The sequence below is a fragment of the Opisthorchis viverrini genome, assembly GCF_000715545.1.
Source record: "Opisthorchis viverrini unplaced genomic scaffold opera_v5_185, whole genome shotgun sequence".
Taxonomy (NCBI): domain Eukaryota; kingdom Metazoa; phylum Platyhelminthes; class Trematoda; order Opisthorchiida; family Opisthorchiidae; genus Opisthorchis; species Opisthorchis viverrini.
Genome location: NW_008751843.1, coordinates 275,727 through 300,757, shown reverse-complemented (window position 1 = coordinate 300,757; position 25,031 = coordinate 275,727). Strand labels below are relative to the sequence as shown.

The 25,031-nt window shown below is 45.7% G+C and overlaps 1 protein-coding gene across 1 annotated transcript; it reads left to right on the top strand.

Moving 5' to 3' along the window:
• Positions 1 to 15,053: 15,053 nt before the first annotated feature.
• Positions 15,054 to 19,887, top strand: T265_14389 (hypothetical protein; the record flags this gene model as incomplete). Its single annotated transcript, XM_009173424.1, has 5 exons — positions 15,054 to 15,096; positions 15,137 to 15,582; positions 17,951 to 18,155; positions 19,211 to 19,328; positions 19,497 to 19,887. The coding sequence occupies 5 exons, from the start codon at positions 15,060 to 15,062 to the stop codon at positions 19,885 to 19,887; spliced, it is 1,197 nt and encodes a 398-aa protein (XP_009171688.1).
• Positions 19,888 to 25,031: the final 5,144 nt, after the last annotated feature.

Genomic DNA, 25,031 nt, shown 5'->3' with positions numbered 1-25,031 from the left:
CCATCTCAACCACTCATTCCCATACGTATAAATACGTACAGACGCTCCATTTAGCTCCAGCACCTTCGGGATGCATTTATTTTAATCTGTTGAACATTTTGTTTGCATTCAACCATATTGATGGACGTTCAGTTTGTTCCCAACAAATTCGAAAATTTTTTGTACAGTCCACATTCCGTTTTTTGTGTTTGCACCAACTCACTCTCTGAAATGCTTTTGGGCTCGACTGCACTCCAGCACCAACACAAATGAGTCACTGCAGTTTCACCGTACGCCGCACATCGTGGTTCTGAAATTCCCACTTCTGCTTATTCGTAACGCTAATTCCTCCGCTCCATCTTCTCTACGTACGCTTTTCGTAACCATGACCATAAACCCCACAGTCTAAGGACTCTGCGTTGGCGTTAGGTTTTAGTTCGAACTGATCTGCCGGATCACTGTAATTCAGCTGCTTCACCAGATCCAATGCTCTGGTTCCCCGTTTTTCCGGAATTTGCAGTTTTCTTTTAGCGATTCAGCCAGGATGCCTATTGTTTTGCCCTCCCTTACTTTCTTTTTGCCTGCCGCCTACAAACACTAGCGATCTGAACATGCTCCAGCTTGATGTTACCCAAAAACAGTAGCACATGCGCCTACCTAACCGGGCCAGTTTAAGCTTGACCGTGTCTATATCAGATGATGCTTATTGTCTTTAGAACCATTCGTTTACCATACAATAACCGGTACCCACCAATTCTCCCCGTCTTGTTTTATTCTGGCTGTAACATAATGATCCTGCCTGGCGGTATGCCACCCACCAGTTGAGGAATAATCATTATTACTGTCGTCTTAACGCACACCATTTTGCACCACTTCTGTCCTGTTTTGCGCTGCTTCCGCTCTACTCAGAACTGTCTATGACGTCAGAAGTGTTTTTGGCCCAGGAGCGACTTCTGCAGTAAAGGGTGACTTACATGGAAGGTTACCTTGCATCAGCGGAACTTATCGATACCACCAGAACATCAGCCTGTGACGTCAGTTCGATACTGAACCTTTGGGGATTTCATCTGCATGCACGGGTAAGCAACAACCCGGCAGTCTTGAATATCATCCTTCACAGCAAGAAAGCCTCCGGGTGAGTTTACCTTCGCGTCTTGGAATCGAACTTACACAAGACAATGGGTCTGTGCTGGTCTATCAAAACTGACTGCTTTCGTTTTAGGGTCGATTTGCTAGCACGCCCAGCGGCCAGCCTTGGCGCATTTTCTTGTATCGCCTCATTCTCTGAAACTCAGAGCACTTGTGGACGATATTAAATGTTAGCCAGTAATATACCGGGCTTTGAAGCAATGAATCCAACGTTCTGAACACTGGTGTTTTGATAGAATTAGCATTTGAAAACTGTTTTCCCGACGATTCTGATGGAGTAGACCAAGATGGTTCGTAGTGTGGGTGAATAGGTTCATATAGCACCTTCGTGTAAAGTCTAACTAGGAAGCTGAGTTTGTGCTCTCACTTGACGCCTCGCGGCTTCGTGAATTATTAGTAGCAGAACATTCAATATTGCAATACATTCAACAGAACGCATCTCGGTAGTTATACAATTCTCTTACCGAGGATTCACGCCTCGATAAGGCACAGAATTTCAAATAAGCTTAAACGTTATATAAGCCTTCTCAGTTACTTCCTGAATGGCCAGTACGTGCCGAAGGGTTTGAAAAATAGTTGGTTGCCTCCCGTCGTATTTCCTAGTCGACACCCGCTGACACGTTGCTTGATTAAAAGCCACCATGTGTCAAAAGGACACGTGGGTACTTCGCAAGTTTCTTACCGGAAATTATGGGTTCTTAAGGGAGCAGCCGCACCTAAGTGCCTGCGCACATATGTTTATTATGAAAGGCAAGGTCAGTGAAGTCAAATAAAAGGTTGATGGAACCCTTAACAGCCTGTGTTGGTAAGCTTTGCCGCCACCGACGTGGTACCTATTTTGCACGTGACGCACAAAAGTCGAGGAAACGATGTGGATGTAACTTATCTTGCTAGAAGACTCGTGCACTTTGCATCGGAGTAACTTACACCTTGTTTATTGGCTTCTTATGACACTTTCTTGTTTCTTCAACCGCTGTGGTTGACCAGAAGAAAATGTACACTTATCAAGAAATTAACTTCGTTTGAACCAAGGAGGATATTTAGAAATTTCCGAAAATGCTTATTTCCGATCCATTTTATAAGAGAATGCTATCCAGATATATTTAACAGCATCTTATTCTGCACTATTGCAGTAACCAGGAGGGAGGATGAAGAGCGCAGATACAATCTGTCCACCAAGAGCTGAGTGCAGCCTTCCGGGAGCGAGTGCTGAGTGCTGAATATATGTCTACTTTCACCACAGATGTATGCAAAAATCCATGTCGTGTTCATTGGAAAAAACATCACCGTAATGATTAGGTCCGACAATGATGGCTGTATTTAGAAGTGCACGCAAAGCTGCATCTGGTGAAATTGGGCGCGATACGCGTCGCATGTACTTCCTGGAGCGAGTCGAAAGAAACCAGCTCCGCACCCAGACAAGACGACTGCTTCTGAATGACGAACAAATACGTAGGTGGATTGTTCTCGAACCGATTAGGGGCACTAGTATAAACTGTTTGAATCCCAGATAGTCCGACCCAGTCCGAATGCTAAACCTTTAATCCGTGCACACGATTACAAAAAAATCCGTCGTTACTGCTCTAGGTATTTCGATTAGTAAGGTATTACAACTAGGACGCTAGTGAACACGTGTGTGGAAGTGGCCAGCGGCTCGACGCACAATGCATTTACCTGCAATACCCCTGCGGGTGAAATAAAAACCTTAGCGTTAAAAATGTTGCACTTCTTTGCATATATGCTCATTCTGAAAATCCCCCTCATCTGCCGTCATTTTTTGCGATTTGTTTTAATCGATCTCTTTTGGAAATTATTGGCGCACATTCGGCTTTGAAATTCGTGTGTCATGGCTTTGAAGTGGCTTTCGGTGAGAAATTTGTGGGTGTATCGTTTCCATCCCTCACTGCATTTGAGAGGACCTTAAATGAATACATGTAGGAAAGCTTTGTGGTGTTTGTGCTTTCACTCAGTAATCAAAGCACGAACGCTATTTTGCGTTGCGAATGGGTGTACTACAAATGCAGCAGGCTCCCTCCAAGACCAACGGAAAGCCGTGAAATCCGAAGAGGCTAGTAAGCCGAGCGTAATTTCTAATAAAAAAAGTACGCGAAGCACCAGCTGTCCAGTGCGGTTTTGTCTACGGAGGCAAAGGAACCAACTGGCAGTTACTTTTTATTTTCTAGAGCACAACCACAAACTGTCAAAGTTTATGTACGATCGGCTTCCAGTCAATCGACGCCTAACCGAAGGCGAGTTGGGCACATGCAAGGCCCTGCTGAGATATGGAGCGCCGTCAACTGAGGTGCGGCAGTTTGTTGCGGATGAATTCGGAGGGATTCTCACCACTAAGAATATACACAACTGCCGCCGGAAGTGTCGACCAACTATGTTGAGTAGGTGCCGCATGGTTGTGTTTTAATGTAGCAGATGATATGCCTTCAATCCTGGCGAAACTTCGGGACACCGGGCGCGTCCTTGTGTGTCAGGCAGAGGAAGGTCACCATAGCCATATATGTTTCTCCCGATGGCAGCAGGTAGCGTTATCCCGACGCTTTCCGGGTGTAGTAAATGTGGACGGGACACATGTAACAAACCGCCTTGGGTAAGTTTTTTAAAGCATCTAATATTCGGCATTTAGATATAAACTATACACATTCTTGATAACGGACGGTATGGGAACCGGGCGTCCGGTTATGTATGCGTTCGTTGAGAGCGAGCAGTTTGCTCCCATGCATAAACTGTTCGGCTTATTCAAAGAATGATGGGCGAAACGTATCCGGTTAGGACCTTTGTAGTGGACAAGTTGGAGGAGCAAATGCGTGCGGCAAGAGTCGTGTTCGGGTGTGACGTTATGCTTTACTACTTTCATGTCCGCAAAGCCAACATGAAGCAAGTATGTATCATTTAATATCCATGTATTTTTGGTCACAGACACATTTTGCAAACAGCCGGCACATATTTCACTGCATGGCTAGCCTGGACAATGCAGTACAGTAGGTTTTATGTTCATTGTATTACAAGCACGCAGATTCCAACAAGATCTACAGCTTCTGCGCCGAACCGATCCCCGATTTCTTTCCTATCTTACGGCTCGCTGGTTGTCCATCACCCGAAAATGGGCCATACACGCACAGTCCCAAACGGTTCATTTCGGTAATGTGACCAACAACCGATTGGAGAATGCGAACGGGCGCCGTAAGGATCGCAACGATGGCTGTCGGATTACAATCTACCGGAAAAAGGTGTACCCCTTACACTTGTTCCCAAACCGCCGCCGACAGCTTTCGACGGTCTTCTTAAACAACTGAATCGAGTGATGGATAAGCTTCAGAGGCTGGAACCCAGGAGGACCGCCGCCATCTTTAAACTGTTGATTGTTCAGGGACAAATCCTGCTGCGTCAAGCCGCAAAGCCTGCAACCGAAGACCTGCCGTTGGTGGTCAAGGATACTGTACCTCAACCCAGAGGGCGGTCGGGAAACACTGACTTGGGGTTCTGTGTGCTCTGTGACCGGCTTATTACTACCATTGACCGCTGGTGTGCGACGGATCACGTGTCATATCACGCCGACCGTTGTGACGGTGAACCTTGCCCACTATGTGGTGGTGCTCTTCAGGCTTGTCCCAAAGGTGAGTCTACATGAAAATAAATCACTTTTGGTCCTTAGCTCCGGGTCCATCCAGAAAACGCAGATGTGTGCTTGCTATCCCGTCTGCAAAGAGGGCGTCTTTTGATGTTGACCTGGGCCGAAACACAGATTCCAAGCACAGTGTGTCCCGTAAGTCTGTATGCGTCCGTGTTTTCGGGTCCACAGAGGGACTACTCAACAGCCGTGAGTCAATGTCTGACAACTACGACTAACTCTGTAGAGCGCCCCTAGATGAAAGAGACGAAGATGATATCATGTGACCCATCGGCTCCGAAAACTTTGTCTGTTAATGAGGTCCTATGCATTTAATGCAACTCTCGTATTCCTTGAGAGGTGTAGTAAACAGGCATGCGAAATAACCGCTGAGGATGGCATTGTATGAACAGGCATCTGCGACAGCATAGTCGCTGCAGTGGATTTTGGGGTAAGTATCTCTACCAGTTTGTCGGCCGCCCGCCCCATGGAGATATTTTGATAACCTGAATTGTATTTTCCTCTCATTTTCCTCTCAGCGGCCAAATGAACACTCCTCACGAAGAAGAAAACGTGCCTCTCAGAAGGACATACGTAAACTTCAAAACGACCAATATATCTCAAAATTCAATAATGTCCATTTTGAGCCTTTTCTCAGTTACAGATGGGTGGGTGCGCTAGTTAGTTAGGCATCGTATACCGCTGGCTGCATGTTAGTCGTGTGCGTCGGTTAAGATCGTTCAGCTGTCTGGTATTATCGACGTAGGCTCTATTTTGCTAGTTGGTTAGGCATCGTGTACCCGTAGCCGCATGTTAGTCGTGTGCGTCGGTTAAGATAGTTCAGCAGTCCGCTATGACTGACGTATGTTCCATGTTCCTAATCGATAAAACTCGAGGTCTTTCTAGCATGATTCGCAACCTATAGTGGAAATCTCTGGTTTTTGCCGGCAAACGTGCACGACGTTTAGTAAATGATTAGCGTGCACTACGGAATTTTTACTGGCAACAAAGAATCATCGACCAAAATTTGTTTGCACGAATGTGCCTACGTATATGTTGCATCTCCAAAGGCCATTTAGAGTCTAGAATGTTGAGAAAATTTGTTTCGGTGGAAAAATACCTGAAACTCACGTTCATTGTATGTGAGTCAACGTTTTCCACAATTCGCGATTTTTTATCATCAGTTAACGTATTCACAGTTTTTGGTGTTTGTTGACCTTGAGAATTCGCTCACTTAAACAAATCGCCATAGTAAATGATTTTCAATAATACAGGAGCATACACATTAGACATAGACATTCTACACTATGAAGTGGCAAGTCTGAAAATGTCGTAGATTTGGAGAACTCAATCTCATTGTGCGAATAGCCAGCGGCGTGGAAGTGTGTATGTTTTGAATTATTGCACATTTCCGCCACTGAGTTTTGCAGTCAGCGATTCGGTATACGACAGAGGAGGCACGGGCTTAAGGCATTTCAGCACATTTATAATCCTGAGTTGAAATAATCCTTCTGGAGACAGGAAGTTTACGGCAGCTTTCCTCTTCTTATTTTTCCTTTTGCTTATCTCGTTGGTTTTCTTTCATTCCAGAAGATCAGATGGTTGAAAAAACGGCGCAAAAGCCATCAGAAAATGACCGCCAAATATAAATGTTTACCGTTAAATATACATGCGAGTTCTCATGGGCCGCGATTATATTTACAATCAACAGAACTATCGACCGAGCCACCAGTTGGTTGCTGCTGAATGCGAACCCAATCGAAGTTTGCTGCATCAGCTAATCAGGATACAAGAAAAATTTCAAGAAAAGTTCAATCCTATGCTGCAAACTTGGCCGCTCGCAAACCACCAGGTGCACTTACAACACAGTTTTGTATGTTAAATGGAAACTTTTGGGGTAACAATGGAACATCCGTCTGCCTGTACACTCAAAACAGAAACCACGAAATCGCATTTTACTTATGTTGGAATTTATTCACTTATTCTCTGCTCCTAATTTTGGCGCGCATCCATATTTACAGTTGAGCACTGCGGCTTGAGACACGGATACAGGCAAGTTTAGAGAGAAATTGGCTGTCCACCGTTTTTCGTCTTTCAAGAAATTTGAGAAGGCGTTAAACGATGGCATCAAGGACAACTACGTGGTATTCGCGCGTGTAGTGGGTAATCAAAGCGACAACGCTGTTTCATTCTGCCAGTGGGTTTACTACGAATAAAGCTAGCGGTCGCCAAATGTGACGAAATGTCTGGAAAGCCGAGGAAGACAGGAAGTTGAGGCCGTCTGATACTAACAAGCACTACATAACGCAAAGGATGTCCAGTACGTTTTTTCTGGGACAACACGGGAAACATTTTAAGTCTGTTGTATTGTGCGGTGGCCGAGCTGTTGGTTACGCCTGCACTAAGCCTGCCAGACTTCGCAATAGGGAGAAGACAGAGAACTGGGGACACGCCCGTATTGCCAGGACAAAACATACAGAGCGTCTGCGTAAATATATAGGATGGCTAATTGGCCAAATATGGTCGTTCACTTGTTCGTTCCGTACAGCCGACGGTGGTGTCCCGGTCGTGAACATTCTAAGACCCACTACGCTGGTCGTGTGTTGCTAAGCCGTTTGGTGAGAGCCGCCAACTCACCCACTTTCCGGACGTGTCGAACCGATTGTGACCTTGGGGACTCGTCACTCTCTGCACCTGTGCTTTACTTCTGTCTGGGAGCGCCCAGACAGAGTCACCTCTTATTATCCTGAACAAATTCATGAGGTTTTTAGGCTTTTCTATGATCTGCTCCCGCCAAATCGAAGGCTTAATCTTGTGGACCACAAATTTTTCTCAATTTTTCCTCAATGCTGTGAACCCAATTCTGGATAGCCTTTTGAAATTTTGATGCGCTTAGCCGAACCAAAAACCCAACAAACACACAAACCGACTTATCTACTGAATGATGACACATGAAGGCAGCCAAAAGGGGGCTGTCTACGAAGCCCGCGTGGAAAGTTCTAGCGGATCAAAAAGTGATGCTAAAATAGAAGGCACCTGTCAAGGGCAAGTGAAGAACCACCAATTCGTTGTCTCAACGGAAGAGGTTATTTTACTAGCAGTTGTGAGGTCCACTTACGTTTGGGGCTGGTTCTCATTTTATTAACTGAGTAAGAGTTGGACACCTGCAGTTTCCTACTGAATTATGAAGTGCCGTCGTGCAAATTGCGACAGTTTGTAGGCGATAAATTCAACAAGATCCTCACCCTTCAGGACCAATAAAAAGCCGCCGGATGTGTCGGCCATCTCTGTTGAGTAAGTAATGGAATTTGGGTCTTATTTTAGCAGATGATACGCCTCCTGTCGCTGTTAAGCTTCATAAGTACGGAGGGACACATGTATTGTAGTCGGGCAAAGCTCACTGCAGCCACATATTATCTGCCAGATGGCAGCACGATTTTTATGTGGTAAATGTCAATGGTACACACGCTCCCAAACAATTTGGATGAGTCCCATTAAATCTAGCGATATGTTTACCGTAGGTACAATCTGCACACGTCATTGATCACAGACGTCACGGGTACCGTGCGCTTTTGTGCGCTTTGTGTAAAGCCAACAGCTTGCTTCCGAGCGCAAGCCGTTCGGTTTTTTCATGGACGTGATGTGTGAACACGAATGGCGGCGCAAATGCGGATGGCCAGATTTGTGTTGGGCTGTAATGTCACGTTGTGGTATTCCCATATTGGCAAATCTACCATAAAGCATGTTAGTCGTGTGCGTCAGATGCTTTGGTTTAGCTGTCTGCCATTATCCACTTTGAGCACAGTAACCGGTTGGTTAGGCAGGAGCTCTAGAGAATGTTATCACCGTTTTCAGCCTAATGTTTGTTGCTGCATTGTGCAAGCAACGACAGCTATTACGCTTTATCTAGGACTCAGTGGAAGGCAGTATGCTGAGCAGCTCATCGGGTATACATCAAGCCACAAACTACCTTGAAAATTCCGGGGTCGGTTATGAAAAACACGGTGTGCCTCACTATTTCCAAAGAAAAACTTTGCCACCAGGAAACAGGACATGAATACTTCGACGGTGTAACAATCAGCGTACAAGAAAACTCGATATGCGGGCATAGGTCATTATCATCTGCAAGTCTACACTCTTCAAACATAGGATGAGTTATCCTATTAAAACGGATGTGTCTGTATTAACGATTGCTCAGTTTGGGTATTTTCGAGGTCCGAAAACAGAGGGCCTGGCATCTGTCTAGTGGAGCAGAAGGTACAAACCAAATTTTGCCATAGGTGGCATTCTTGCATACTTCGCGTCCATGAATACGACGTAAGTTGTAGCAATTTCCGTAACCTACTGCTCCATAGCTGCCTGCAGCTTCTGCCCAGTGAAAGTGATTAACCTGCGACCGAAAATCGCGACATCTTAGTACATCGGGCACTAATTTTTAATTAAAGCTCACTGATGACCTTAAAAATTCGATTCAATTTGGGGAAAATAATAGGCTTCTCACTAGGAGTGAACCAACAGTAAGTTTCAAGAAACTACCGAAATTTTTAATTTTGGAATTTTACGGAGAGTTAGTCTAATCCGCTCGCACATTTGATACTATTTCGATCACAACACTGTTTTTAAGTGAGCAAACTTTCAAGGTCGCTGATCACCGCCGGTCAGGATGTGATTGCCAGTTTACGATACAAAACATGGAATCAATTCTTGGCTTATTTTAACGTTCCTCGATGTTAGTGAAATGAAAGATAACGTCTAAAAAATATCCATTGTAAATTTCACCCGACAGGATGGTTGAATTAAACGTGTTTGCGCTCTGCTCCATGGACGAAGCTAATGAGGTGGCTCTTCAAGCGAAATTTCGCACAACACAGAATTTCGGGTTGCTCGCCATACATTCAGTTAAACGATGAAAGAAAATTTGGAGCATTTTGCAGTCTTGATACGATTGTTTACCCAAGTGAATGTTCCCTATTCTTTGATTTTCTGGGCCAATCCTCAAAAATCCCGAGCCCAATGAATTACGCATCCAGTCATAATCACCCCAAACATGACGTTCATCACGGGGTTTTCCAAAATCCGAGGTGTATCTGTGTAATGATCGCACGACAATGGCATACCCAGTGTGGTGGCGTACCCGCAACTATTCACTTTCTATTTTTGACGACGCCCTTGCCCACTCGTGCCCTTACCTACGACTGCGAACAAATTTTTCGCCTGGCCCCAGCCTCCTAAGGGACAAGTCCATTCTAAACCGCTGAACCTCTGTTCGGATATAGACATCTGGTTGACTTTTATTCTACGCTCCCCACAAAGTTGGTCATTTTATGTGCAGTTTGCATTCCGTCCTGCGCGTTAGCACCAACTTCCTCCCCCAAGGAACGTGTGCACCAGATCCCACTCCAGCACTGACACCAGTGAGTCTCTACAGTTTCAGTATATACCGTGTCTATGACATTCCTGCCACCATCTTACCGATCTGACCTCTCCTCAACTTAGTATGTTTCCCCGGGAGTAATATTAACTCCTGACAACTGTGTTTCCTTTCCCATGCCGGTTTAGACGAAGTCAGGTCTACATTGTTTATTGCCCACTGTTTATGACGTCCCTTTTTCGCGCAATCCCCAATACCCGCAAATCCCCATTCATTCTTTACTATGACTATAACCGAGTGATCATGCCAGATGGTATGCCACCCATCAGTTGGGACTAAGTAATATGAATATTATGCAGCGTTTTCAGATCTCTGTATATAAACTACCAAGGCAATAATAACTTCCTCATTGTAAATAATGGCATTCCTTGGCCGAACTACCTCATTATGCTCAACGATATTGCCGAAAAGTAAGTCCTAGCGTTACTCTCCATTATGATGGCCGCAAACGTTGTCAGCTACTTTGGCTACCTGTTACAGCCGCAAGACTGATGTCAGTGTGCAGAGCTCTTGGAGTCTCAATTATGCTTGAAAATTCAATCCAACGATTGACGGTGGCTTTTTATACGCGTTATCGCGTTTCCTGGATATTTATGGAAACTGCAGGTCGAATACCTATGGACGCCGCCGATCGTGAGGCTTTAACTATGCGTAACAACCTGACGCAACGACGGACGGAGACCCTTCATCCTCAAAAATGTATGTGCTGTTGCTCACTGCTACACATTGTAACTCCTGGACCCGCTTTTGAGTGTGGTGCTGAATATGAGGATTCAAACATGCATGACCACCTAATCTAATCGAAAAAGGCCTTTCTTACTCATAGCTGCAAGTGGTGCCCTTAATCTTGGTAACACATAGTGAAATCTGGATCGGTGCTTGTGCGTCCCGATGAATAAAACGCTTGAACTATGCAATGTAGCTTAATCTAACAGATGATGCCCGTCCTACATATTTATGTCTGTACGCGTTATCCCTTACCGTAGCTACTTGTCGTAATTCTGGGTCCACGTACATGTGCAGTGCTGATTATGAGGGTGATTACGCAGGATGATCTTAAGCAATGGCTGCAACGGCCCTCCATTATGAAAATCGTGTGCGTTGTCGTTGCAACACGCCCTCGCTTGAAAATTATAAAACCAACATTGGTGAAATATGTTCGTTTGTTGAGTGGGCTGGTACTACCATAATGGGTATTCACTCCGTTTGGTGCTCCGCAAACCGGTTTTACTCAATAACGAAGATGAAATGAAGGGTCGCGCTTGATTGCATCTTCTTCACATCTATTGTTTCCTACTATTATAAAGGAAAATGTACTTTCTCAGTCGATCACATTGTCAAAAGTGAAACATTTATGGATAAACGAGTGTTCGACCCAGCAAAGTTAAAGACAGAAAGGGATCATATAAGGCAGACGTCAGATTCGCGGGCATAGACTTGGATCATAATATTCGAGGGCAACATAATCTTCAGACACATACCCACGGATTTTGCCGTAGCGACGATCTATTGAGGGGTGGGTGCTTGATGCCCCTTAGGAGCACTGGAAACCAACTTCACTTCACTTCTGCTTCCCGACGTCTATATCCTGCAGCTTTATAGAAACATCATTTCCGTCATTATTATTATATCTTATAATTACCCCACAAACAACTGAGTAGCGCTATTGTCAGCTAAGGGTCCGTTCTTGGACGCCGCTTATCATTTGCGGTGCGTAGACATATCATTTCTGATATTTAGCATCTGGTTGCAGCCAAAAAAGCTTATAAATCTGAGGCACATAACAGGCTGAAAGTCGCTCACTTTTTCAGTCTTCCCCGAGGCTCTCACCTAAATGTGTGACATGGATTAGTCTACCCCGCTGTTCACGCTGATGTACTGTCACACTCCTCTTGGGACTATCCTAATACATAAGCGACCAAGGCAGCCACTCTGGATACGATCTATCTACGATTGAGATGACAATCTGTCGGACTGCCTCACCTCACTACACCAGAAATAAATATTCTGCAACCCACATACGTGCAACATATATCAATCTCCTCTTTGTTCCCTAAGAGTTCGATGCGCCCTAGTTATCCATAATTCATCCCATTGTTGAATGGTGGCTGCCGCTCAGCATTTGATCCATCTGACGAGCCTCTTCGGTCGTCATCCAACCCTAAACTTCCACCAACTCTTCCCATCCCGTGTCAGCTTCTTTGCACCTCCTGCCACTGAATGTGCAAACGAATTCACGCGCGACAACTACCCTTCTAACTGCCGCCCTCCCAAAGACCTTCCATACTGTGCGTCATATTTTGCCCCATGCAGCAAAAAACATGTTAATAATAATGTTTATTTGCAACTTGTGGGCTACATACTATTAGGAATGATCATGATGTTATAGTTGAAATAAAGGCATAATTGGCGCGAATCGTGGGTACGAGGGCGGTTTAGGAGGTGGGCATTATCTGACGTAGGTTTGATCACCACCACACAGGCAAGGCCATGGGAGCACAGTTACCGGGCGTTTTTTGAGAGAACATCAAGCAAGACCTGATCGTTTGGATTTAAAGGTGGGAACCAAAAAACAATGCGGGGGAGGGCAAATCAGGAGGCTTCCTGCCTGGCACATGACAAGAAAAGTGTAAACGATGAAAAAATAGGGAACCAGACCATCAGATCTGTTGAAGCAGCGAGGCTGATGTCGTCCAGCAGGTCAAATTTAACTAAAACCTGAAGCCGCCGCTGATCTGGGACTGTTGGGCTCTTGGCCAGGGTCACAAAAAGCGTGAGTGGGGACGATGAAGCGGAGGGATTAGCAAACGAACATCTGGTTAGAGGAATCTCGGTAACATAACAAGGCAGTTTTTCTCGAACTTTGTCACTAGCTTAAGCATGCCTCGGATGATGCACAGGATGATATTAAAGATAATCATCCAGATAACTGTTGGGCCTTGGCCAGGGTCACAAAAAGCGTGAGTGGGGACGATGAAGCGGAGGGATTAGCAAACGAACATCTGGTTAGAGGAATCTCGGTAACATAACAAGGCAGTTTTTCTCGAACTTTGTCACTAGCTTAAGCATGCCTCGGATGATGCACAGGATGATATTAAAGATAATCATCCAGATACAATACTCTGTTAGTGCACATCTGAATAGAAGTGGTGTGTCATGTGTAAGACAACAGAGACTCGCTAGGTGCGGGTGGTGTGACGGCTCTTGAGGCAATTCGTTTGGCAAAGCTCCTAAGGTTTTCCTCAGACTGCAGTGCACCTTAATGAGGTAATCTCATTCTTCAGACACACGGGACTCGCAACAAGCATTATCAATCGGCCATCTATATTCTCAGCCGATATGTTGCTGTTTGCTGCAACCCCTAAATAGCGATGTCTCTTCCGTGCATCTCTCTCACCGATCCCATAAAACAGAGTTGCTGGAACGTTTTATGAACTATGATGGCTTCCTTACCCTATTTTCGCCCGGCACGCTCATATACATGTTAATTCCACCAACTTATGTCTGCCAGCTAACCGCCTAGAAGCACAATGTAGCTTTGGAGGCACGTATGCCTCAGCCACAATTTCGGGAACCATCTGTTAGCACTTCCGTCCATTCTACGCAGCTTCAATAACGGTTACGTGAACTGAACGCTATGAACTTAGTGGAGGAAGATCTGGCTAATAGACGTTCCTCCTAGTCGCACATAACCAGGCCGGCTTCCATCGACTACATGCCAACATTCCTTACTAACTCCAAGAGAAAGCCGATCGTTTTTGAGAATGGACATTGTCACTTCTCTACGATGGGCAGAAATTGCAACCGCCCGTAGTTGTCCGCTGTTTCGAGCCAAAGTCTAATATCGGCAAAAAGCCACCCTGTGCCCCAGATGGGCTTATGAAAATCTTCGGTGTATGCCGATTCTAATTTATCACGATTCCCTGGCCAATCCTAACCGTCATGACAACCTCAACTGACTGACCAAATGTGTCCAGGTGCAAGGCTATCCGTAGCCTAATTACGACATAGCAGTGACGAAACCGCGACCGAAATGCCCAGTCTGATGGATCACCCGCCGGGCGTGCTACATGCGCCCAAAAGAGCGTCTTAGTAGGCTAGATTTACGCCGAAACTCCGACGTACGGGCTGCTCGCACTACCCATAAACCAACTAATTCCTCCTAGTATCAGCATATCGGTGTGCAAAAAAGTTGCCGTATACTGAATGCGATCTGTCCACCAAAGTTACTAGCTGCCACTAGCTGGCTTTTTCTGGCGGGACGCCTGCTTAAACATTAGGAAAGTTTGTTCTACATAGGTCGACAATGGCTGCTGCACTTCGAGTTTGTGCGGCAAAGACAATGCAGCAATTGCTCGTTCAGGTTCAAAATACTTCTAAACCCAATACAATACAATACGTGAAGGAACCAACTTCTCTACCAAATCTCCCACCGTCCTCGTGGAGACACCACGCAGAGACATAGCAGCCATTAAATATATGCACCGCATGCCTACAGTGTCTTGAGTATGTTTAATATATTTCGGGCAAAACTGCGACTGAATGGGTAGATTTGAAGGGTTAGAATAAGTATATGCAAATTATAAAACTCCATATTAACTTCCTTTGAATTATGGATTCAGAGAATTTTTGGGTCTACCTCTAGAGACTGGGGTGTAAACTTCGGGCAAATAAATTTAAACAATCGCGCTGATATCATTGAACGGCAGATGAAGCGTGATTGCGTAAATTGGTTAGCGGATTGGTGCTTACTCTTGGGGCAAATCTAGTGCTGATGATCATTTTATTTTGCAAAGTAGACGACCGCTGAAGAGCGTTGTTTCACTGCGCTAAAAATCCAGTGGCGCGCGACGTCCTTGTTTTCACGCCCTACCGCCGATGGCTCCCAAGCTCGATCCTACTGCAGTTACTTACAGTAAGTGGTCTGCTTTTGTACTGAACTGATCGTTGATCAGCCTACCTTAGGGTAACAGGTGGTGAGGTAGGAGCCACATCGTCCTTGGCCCCAAAAATCGGTCCCTTGGGGCTTTCCCCTAAGAAAGTTGGCGATGATATTGCCAAAGCTACACAAGACTGGAAGGGTCTTCGGATTACGGTCAAGTTGACAATCCAGAACCGTCAAGCTGCCATCAGCGTCGTCCCTACTGCATCATCCTTGATCATTCGGGCATTGAAAGAACCACCACGCGACCGCAAGAAAAACAAGAATATCAAACACAGTGGAAACATCTCTTTCGATGATGTGCTTGAGGTAGCCCGAATAATGCGACCCAGAAGTATGGCTCGTGAACTTTCGGGAACGGTGAAGGAAATTCTCGGAACTGCCCGATCAGTCGGCTGCACAGTTGACGGTGAGGCGCCTCAAACGATCATTGACCGGGTTAACTCCGGTGAAATCGCTGTACCTGCCGCTTAAAATAAATGATGTCGTGAAACGGATTATTCGTGCTTCTTCTGCCCTCAGTCAGCCACTGCCCAGTTTTCAGACAGCTTCATACGGCCCCAACGAAGAAAATGTTTGAGCAATTATTCCGAGTGCCTAGTCATGCCGGTGCGATAATTTTCGACAACAGATTGTCTGTTTTCTCGGAAATTCTCCGGTTGACCTACATATGGAGTGCAGGCATGGTATCGGTCATTCAAGGTTTGTGCCCCCTCATTCTGCGGGTGATGGTGTGTACTTGTGGCCACTAAATTGTGGATTCATTTTGGTACTACAGTTTATTCCAAAATTTCGGGTGTAACTGATTTCGTATGGAAAGCTCCAGGTCCTCTGATATGGTTTTGTTTTCCAGACCTAAGTCATCATTCGACGCCAGTAAACTGATACAAGAGGTTTTTGTGAGTTACTGAGGGATTCCTCGGACACGTTCCGGAACAGATATGCATAACTGATGTACACTGGGGAACGTCACAGTAGCTTTATGACCAGTACTGGATCTCACATCGGGAGATTCCTAACAGCAATGCCGCAGTAGACGTAAGTTACAATATATGCTGGTTTTCCTTATGAATGGCGGGAATAGTTATTGAGCTATCAAGCCAACTTCTCCAGGTGGAGAGGTCAGCCCGGGTATCCTCGTGTTCCACTGACGTGGCATCACAAGCGTCGGTTTGTTACTGAGACTTTCACGATAACTTGAGTGGTCACATGCTGACTGCAACTTGCTATAAGTGGAATGAAGACGTTTGGGCGCCGTGGTTTCCTGATTCACGCGTGCCCTTCATCGGTTTAATGGGAGCGCTCGGCCGGTCCTCATGGTCTTTTGGCGCTAGTTTGTGAATGTTTCCAGGTGGCCAAGTTATTGATGTCATCGCCGGTGGCCGGATCATGCACCGACTCGGCTTCTGGAGGGTCTGTGAATCAAGATAGCCCTCTGGTTAGGTCGCAAAGTTACTCACCGGAAGGCGTCTGCTCCTCGGTGTCTCCTGTCTAGGTTTGGATAAGCTAGAATTATCAGGTCTTTTTCCGAGGTACTCTGCAGCCATGTACCGAAATGACTCCACAACTGATTTCCGCACAGACGGGGCTACTCAACCGTCTTTCTCGAGTAACTTGCATGTTTTCGGGGTAGGATAGTATCCTTTTCAATTTAGCATACAAGGTTTTGAAAGTGTTGGGCCATCAGACCGTCCTATGCATACACTAGGTCACACTTGTTCAGTTACACTGAAACGAGTTGGCAACACCAGACTACCAGTTGGGTCTGCTGATGGTTTTAGAACCCCCTCCTGTTCGCTCTCCGGTCCTATTCAGTTGGGTTTACGTGGGCTACAGCGCGTCCAGTTGGACGCACATGCGGCTCCGCACAAACTTTGTGGCACCAATTTTCGTGCTTAAGGACCCATCTGCTCATTTTACCAGGGTGAGATGGCTCAGTGGTTAGAGTGCAGAATCACTAACCGGTTGGTGACCGTCCATGGTTCGAACCCGGCCTCTGCCTCTACTTCCCCTGTATGGGCTTGGTCACCTGACAGTATCCCAGCCTTCGCGCTCCCTTCTGGTGGCATAGCAATTTGGACCGAAAGGGTGCTACAGTTGACTGATTCACTGACAGGCTACTTCGGGTATGTATGCCAACCCACCATATGCATACACTGGCTTCCGTCAACTTACAGTTTCAGGAACCGTTATTGAACGACTCGACCAGAGGGCTCATCGATGGTCGCGATGAGACACTTTCATGTTAGACAGAATACACTGAACAACTGAACTGCCGACTCAGGGGACGCGTGACACACCAGAGTTTCATCGTCGCTGTGAATAACTGCCACTAGCCTAAAGCACCTGATGGACAACTTCATCTGAAGATTGGGTCCTATCTGGGGTCCACTACTTCGCCCTCCATAGGCTGCGGTCTGAACTGCCGAGATGAGTCTTGATGCCTGAGTTTATCATCATTATCAGTTTACTTGTACAGTGTTTGTAGCTGCCACAGTTTCACTGATGATCTGGGGAGGTGGGGTAGGTAGCTGCGCATTAGAGGCAGGAGCTGATAAATTGGTGCGTAAGTACAGGTCTGCCAGTGAACTTTTAAGTGTGTGTGGGGGGGGTTGGATGCAGCGAGTTCCGTATTGTTTTGAGCTATCGAGCGGAATCATCCCTACCTGATTAAATACTCGTTAATACTCGCTTCTGGGTGGTCCGGTTGGCAACGTATTTGAAACAATCGAGAAAGAGGGGTCACGAGAGTAGAGTGGTTCCAGGTCGAATTAGCAGTATTGCCAATTGTACACCTGTACCTCTGCGAGATGGCTCAAGTGGTTAGAGCGCGAATTTACTGACCGGAAGGTCCGTGGTTCGAATTCGACCTCCGCCACTCGACATCCCCTGTCTAGGCTTGGGTAACCTGGCAGTATCCCAGTCCTCGTGCTTCCTTCGGGTGGAATGGCAGCTAGGCACCGGAAGGGTGCTACAGCTGAACGATTTCTTTTTTTCTGAATTAGAAGGAAGACAAAATAGAAAGGCGCAATGTACGCTCTAATAATCATGGGCTGAAAAAATAGTTAACAGTTAATGGTGTATGAAAAGTATGTTTTATATGGTTGTGGCATTCACGCCAGCTTCGAATAAGTGTGTACTTTCGCCGCGAACGATGCGTAAAAAATTGTGGTGGATACGTAGAGGCGTTCACGTTTTGTAGCGTCCATGTACTGAGTGGACATGAATGTTCTGTCAACGTCATTGTTATCACAGAATCATACGGAAATAGTTCCTAGTTATGAGCTTTTAGGACTGATGAAGAAACGAAACTTCTGGTGCTGCCCGTATCAATAGGAGTCCGGAGCGTAACTGTCGACGCAAATACCTGTTGTAGCGTTAGATAGGTAATTAAAAGTAGCGGCCTTGAGCAATGAAGAGTGCGAGTAATCTAGAGCTGAACTCACGTGGTATTTCGTTTTTTTGTCTATGGACGCGTTGAAAATATCCTATTTTCCTCACAACTTGTGCAAACTGATTCTCTAGCAGGACACTCATTATGTGGTGCTTGGGGTTCTTACAAAAATAATTTTGTTGTGTAGCGACAGAAACCGTTTCTTCGGCTCTAACAGAGGACGAAGCACAGAACTAGTAACGGTGCTGCACCTGAACGAGTAACGGATTGTCAGCATACGTATGATTTTGATTTCGTTTGTGCAAGTTCGAGAGCTTGTCCATTTTAGTGAGCTTTGTTAAGGTCCACTTCACCCCAGGTTATCAGTTTTTCCGAAATGGTGTTCGGCTACGGTCCGGTTATCAGGGCATCTCGGACTGCTTTATTTGTATTTTCCATGGCAGATACTGCTCTGAATTAGCATTCTTTAGCAACTGACTTCAGTTTTTGGAGGGGCTGGTCAATATCTAGACTCGGTTTTAATTTGTATGCAGCTAGGAGGTGGCGTGCATAGACATTTTTCGGGCGAACGTAAAGTTTTTTTCAATATAGTTATTGCAGTCGTACGGGCGAGATGGCTCATTGGTTAGAGCACGGACTTACAGACCGGAAGGTCCCTGGTTCGGCCTCTGCCTCTCAACTTCCCCTATCCAGGCTTGAACAACCTGGCAGTATCCCAGCCCTCATGCTTCCTTCGAGTGGCAATGCCAGTTGGCACCGAAAGGGTTCTACAGCTGATTGGTTTGATTTTTTTGACTGAGAGTCGTAGTCGGTGAGTTCTGCAATGGATTTGTTTATTGTTAGACCGTGTGCCCACTAGTTGGCCAGCTCAGGATGCCATCAGCTACCGGTGGTGAGCATCCCTGATTACTTACCGCACTTTCTAGGTTATCTCTGTGGGTTTGGATCATGCGCTTGTTCGTGGTTGATTTTCTTCAAGCTTTTCAGTTCTGCGCTCGTATTGCATCGACGTATCCAAAGCCGCACTCGACTTTGGAACTTCTCAAATAAATTATTCCAAGGACGGGATCTCTCACCGAACGGTGGTTTTGCTGAAGGTCGGAAGACGGACTCCTTCCGGTCGCAACCACACTCGAACTCGAGGCGTCATCCGGCGCCAAGTAAAACTGTGTGTACGTCCAGGCTTGGAATTTCGGTGGAACCAGAGGGAAAGAAAGCAGCAAAAATTCATCATAATGTTTGCAGGTTATTCCATTTGTTTTTGTCAGCAGGACCTAGGAAGCCTTGTGCCAGTTAAACTGGTGATCAGAATGAGTCCCTGGTATCTATCCTCTCCTCACTGCTGGTCTTTGAAGAAACATGAACTATGACTATGGAGCCCTGTTCGACCTCAGAGGTTCCTAAGTGTATATGCTTGCTCAAGCGTCATCGTACGTCTGGTCCCCGTGATCCTCCTGCTCTGTTCGTGGGCGGCGCCTCTCTTACCCATTTGTGAATATTTGGGAGAAACAGGACATCCCAGACAACTGTAGTAGTGTCGATCTTCACAGGGTACTCGCATTAAATGTGGTATCCACAGGGTATCCACAGTTAGACTCCCACTGTAACGAAGCTTTTGGCCATACTGATTCTCCGTCGTTTTATTACGGCACGCGAACGGGATTTCGACCGATCAGATTCCCGAACTGCTAGGTGTTAATGAGAGGCCCTATGTATAGTCGGTCCACAAGCGTTGTGTTTTGGCTTCTTGACTTCTGCCCTGTCGATCGCTCAGTACTGCAGTGCCTACCGAAGGATATCACCGGAATTGAGCGTAATCCGATTCCTGTATTCACATTTCCAGGTGTGTGAGGGTATATGGGGAACCCTCTGGAGTCTCGCCTAAAGGAAATGGTGTCCGACAATGATGTTATTTCCGTCTTTGTTAGAGTTTGTCATTGATGAATTAATGAAACGAGTGCCGAAATGTTTTTAGAATCCCGGTGTTCAAGTTGTTGCTGGTGAAAACCTCAATCTGTAGTATGCAGGCGTCATCATCGTTTTTGAAGACGAAGTCGATGCATAAGAACTGTTGGATAAGATGATCAACAGGTCATCATCTTCCGGCATTCGCGTTGCACCAATGCAGTGCGAAGTCGTACTTCGTACCTCTGAACATGCCCACTGCGATCGAAGGAGTAGCACTAAGAATGTGGTTCCCAACTGTTTTTTAATCGCAGGGGTCGTGGAGGTTGTGGTGAATTTCGCATACCTCGGTGGTCGCTCTGACGGAAGTATGTCTGGTGAAGTTTATGCATGGATCTCGAAGGTCAAGAAGGCATATCACTAGGGCTCAAGGTTCGTGTGTACGAAGCTACAATGAGGGTCGTGCGTTAGTTAAGACATGTCTTCTGTGACACGTTATGTGAGGCGTTTACAAATTTTCGACCACCGGTGTCTTAGAAGTGTTTCCAGTATTGAGTGGTATGAAGGAATTAGTAAATACGTAGTCAAATAATGGTTGTTTGGCTGTGCTGTACGTGTATCTGTCGCGGAAAGCATCCAGCACCACCAATTGCAGTGGATCAGCCGCGTTCTGCGCATGATGAATAATCATATACTGCTGTTTTCCGTGCCTCTATCTCTATAGTGGCGCAGGCTCAGGTGCGAAAAGTGTGACTCGGCAGAATGGTATTCAGGTGATTCCCAAGAGCTTGGGTGCTGTTGACGCGGCCCGCCTTCCAGTATGAGGTCATCTTGATTCCCTGTTTTTGGATAGACACGCTGCTAGAAATGGCAGCTACTCAAAGTTGATGGCGATCGTACTGTCAGTTTCTTTCCTGATTGGGTTTGGAGTTATAAGCACTGAATGTCTTCGGTAGACTGACACCAGGACTCTTCCTTGTACATTCTTTTTCCACCTTAGGGCTTTGAATATAAATTAATACGACAGTGAAGCGTGGATGCCAGTATTAATGTCTCTTTGATAATGATGGTTTTGAACAAAAACCAAGAATCCGTGTCTCAGGCATGAAGTACTACTTGTGCAGTCAAAGAAACTGTAACAAAACTGGCTCTTCGCATCAAGTTGAACCCGGGAATTCCAACAGTGTGTGTTCAGTGCATCCCTGAGTTTGAGGAAAGATGAAGGTGACCCAGTATCAGGAAGGTCAGATTCCTGAAGTCAACTTCTGAACGCCCGGAACCTACTGCTCCACCAAAAGCTCAACTGGAAAGCCGGCAAGCATCCAGGCCAGTCAATCATTCGTGTGCGAGCTTTGACAATTCAAACACATTGGTGATAGTGTATGGAGACCGGATGATTTACAGCAGAGATTTCTTCCCGCATGTGAAACCAATGTGATCAAAACGTGACTATATGCTGTGACTTCCGTGACTGAACCTATGTGTGACGCTATATCCTGTCTAGGTGCAAGTTAAACACAGTGCTGATCGGGCGCTCGTTACCAAACTCTTCAGTGTTGAACTTCTAGCCGGGAGCTCGCAGTTTCGAAGTTGCTTCGTGCTTCATGAGGTGTGCATGGCGGATGATTACCAGTAAGGATGAAACATCTGTACAGCACTTCTCGTATTTTCAGCATTAATTGACTTCACACAACCTGCCTGTGTCTGTCGAAATGACGGTCAGTCCATATCTGCTGTCTGTTGAGGTCTCATAATACCAGGAAGGTCAGATCCCTGAAAGCAACTTCAGAACGCCCGGAACCTACTGCTCCACGAAAAACTCAACTGGAAAGCTGGCAAGCATCCAGGCCAATCAGTCATTCAATCAGTTCAGCAAGACCTGATGAGTGTTCTTGCGGCCACAGAAGCACGACCGAATTTGATCAGCGTTCGGGCATTTCACAGAGGCACGATCAATGTTGATGGGTGATCACTAACGCCTATCAGACAGCCTGGATCAATATCAGAAAGTCTCCTTTAAATAGCGTGGGGCCGTTGTAACTTTTGCACTCTCACGCTCTCTCACTCACTCGCTTGTTCGGAATACAGCTGTTGTGTTCCCTTCTGTGAGTCTTTTCTCTCCGACACTAGGCACTGGAGCGGGTCAGCAGCAGATACCTCAGATTGACGAAACAGAAGATATAACACCCAGCTTGCATCTTTGTCACCTTGCTAACAGCCATGTCGGGTGTGGTGTCTACCGGTGATTACTTAGCGTTAACGGAGTTTCGCATATGAAAATTAATCGTGGAGTAGAATGGGTAGTTATTTACGAGCCAACTCCATATTGCCTTTGTTCAAGTGCAGACTGCAAAGCCACAGAACCGTTGGAGGTTGGTGGATCCTGGCTCGATCTCATACGTCTACTCCGACGGATCTGGAGTTTGTTCGAATTCGCTTATTTATCTGTTTCACATCGAAGTCGCGCAACGATGAGGCTGATGGACTTTGTGGTGGATGAAACAGCTGCACAGTACTTCCGCGCTATCTTTGATGTATCCAGAAATCGATTCTATATTGCCATCGGGTTTTCTCATGGGAAAATTGTTGGTTAGCGGTTCGACTGGAAATAATGTAACAAGAGTAGGGTCCAAGCGGTTACATTTTCGCCATCGAAATTGAGAGTACGATTGTGAGATAGCCGTCCTAATCAGGTAGCTGAGGTCAAATCTCTTTAGATGTGTAATGCACCCAGAAATCGGGTGGCTACGAATTAGAAGTGCCGAAGCGCCACTGAACCATCTCTATCATTGTCGGTCTATTCCCGTGGTGCCTGTCCAGACCTGTGGCAATTATCAGCCCGACTCAGCTTTCCAGTTAGAACCTTCATACGTCTTAGCCGGATCACAGGCTGCCTTCCACTCGGTCGTTTCCAGCAAACATGAGGCTGAATAAAGGGTGATATCCAGATTGGGCGAATCTCTGACCAGTGTAACACGTGATGCGTAACTAGGTCGTTTGTTTCGGAAGACTTCCTAAAGTCGTCTGACTTACCTCAGCATTGCTCATCCGATTGTCCCACCAGACTCGATCGGTGCTTCGGCAACAAAAATGGTCAAACATCTACGCGTATGGGTCTTGATTTATGATCCATAAAACAGATCGCTGGTGTGTTGAACTATTGGTAGCTCGGGTGAGTTTATTGTTTGTTGATCAGGTGGCTGTTGGTCTGTTCGCCGAGCTTGAAAATTGGCTTGCAAACGTTCCGTCACCATACGAGACGTTATCAGTGCGCAACTGCCTTGCGGTAATGATTTTCTTAGTGGATTAGGTAACGTCCAAAGAAAAATCCTCCGTTCACATCATGTTCATAGAGTAGGGTTTGAACCACTGGGTTAGACGGCTGATGGGTTTATTACCACAGTCCATTGCTCAGAAATCATCCCCACAAAACAGGCCTTGTCAGTCATCTCCATTATTTGTGGAACTGATATCCAGATGTCACAAAAACAGACTCGACCCGGTCAATTTTAAGCGACATTTTCAAACTACTAACGAGTAATTCAAAATAATTATTTCCTTTTGAAACATTGGGTAACACCGGGAGCATCGATAGGGCACAAACACTAGATGTGGTATCGTGTCAGTATCAAGGCTAATAACCAGAATAATGTCCTGTAGGGACCCTCCAAATAAGAACCATCAACTGATTACGCATCGGATATATCAGTCAACAGGATTTATTGCGTCACCAGGTCTGAGGTTTTCGAACGCGTAGTTCAAGGGTTTGATGGATTTATTGCAGTGGGCTCGGCAAACCTCGGAACATGGCGAGGAAGGATAATAGATTGCCTAATTATGCTCATTCTTGTAGTATCTCAATGACCAACACAAGTCAACAATGTCTGAGTCATTTCATGGCTGATAACGAGCAACTTCAACTTGGTCCTTATATTACTGCACTTTTTGTTTTTTTTATACTAGAAATCTCACTTTTTTGTTTTTTTATACTAAAAAATCTCCTTTACGGGGCACTGTGTTGTTGATGTTTATCCACTAGAATGGTCAGATACTTGGAGGCAACTTTCGATCAACATTAATGGGGGAAACAGCGATGTGCAGAAACTCGCGACACCTGTTTGTCGCATAAATTTTCTAATGACCTCAGGTTTTTGGATTGTTTCTCATTTTGAATAAGGCATTGAGAACAAGAATGTTACGGGATAAATTCAGTCCACAGACTGTTCCGCAAAATTTTTAAGTGAGTATAAAAGGCATGCGGCGCAGTCTGAATTATTTACACTGGTGTAAAACAGCTCACAATTCAACGAAACCAAGTCTCAGGGTAATCTTCAGCAGAAAGTGTGCCTAAGCGCGTAATCACTATGCCCTCAATAACAACCAATCCTTGTGGAAACTTGTTTCGTGCTTGTGTGAGATAAGTTAAGCTGTATCTTACGTCAATTGGAAGCTTGACGATCGACGACACGACGATGGATAGAAATGGGGCCAGTTGGCATAATATAGCAAAGTTAAGACATGCTCTCTTGCTCACACTTCAGTCTTACGAATGCACATGACATCATAACTGCAGACGTGTTAGTAAGCGCAATGAATCCGAATAGGTGTG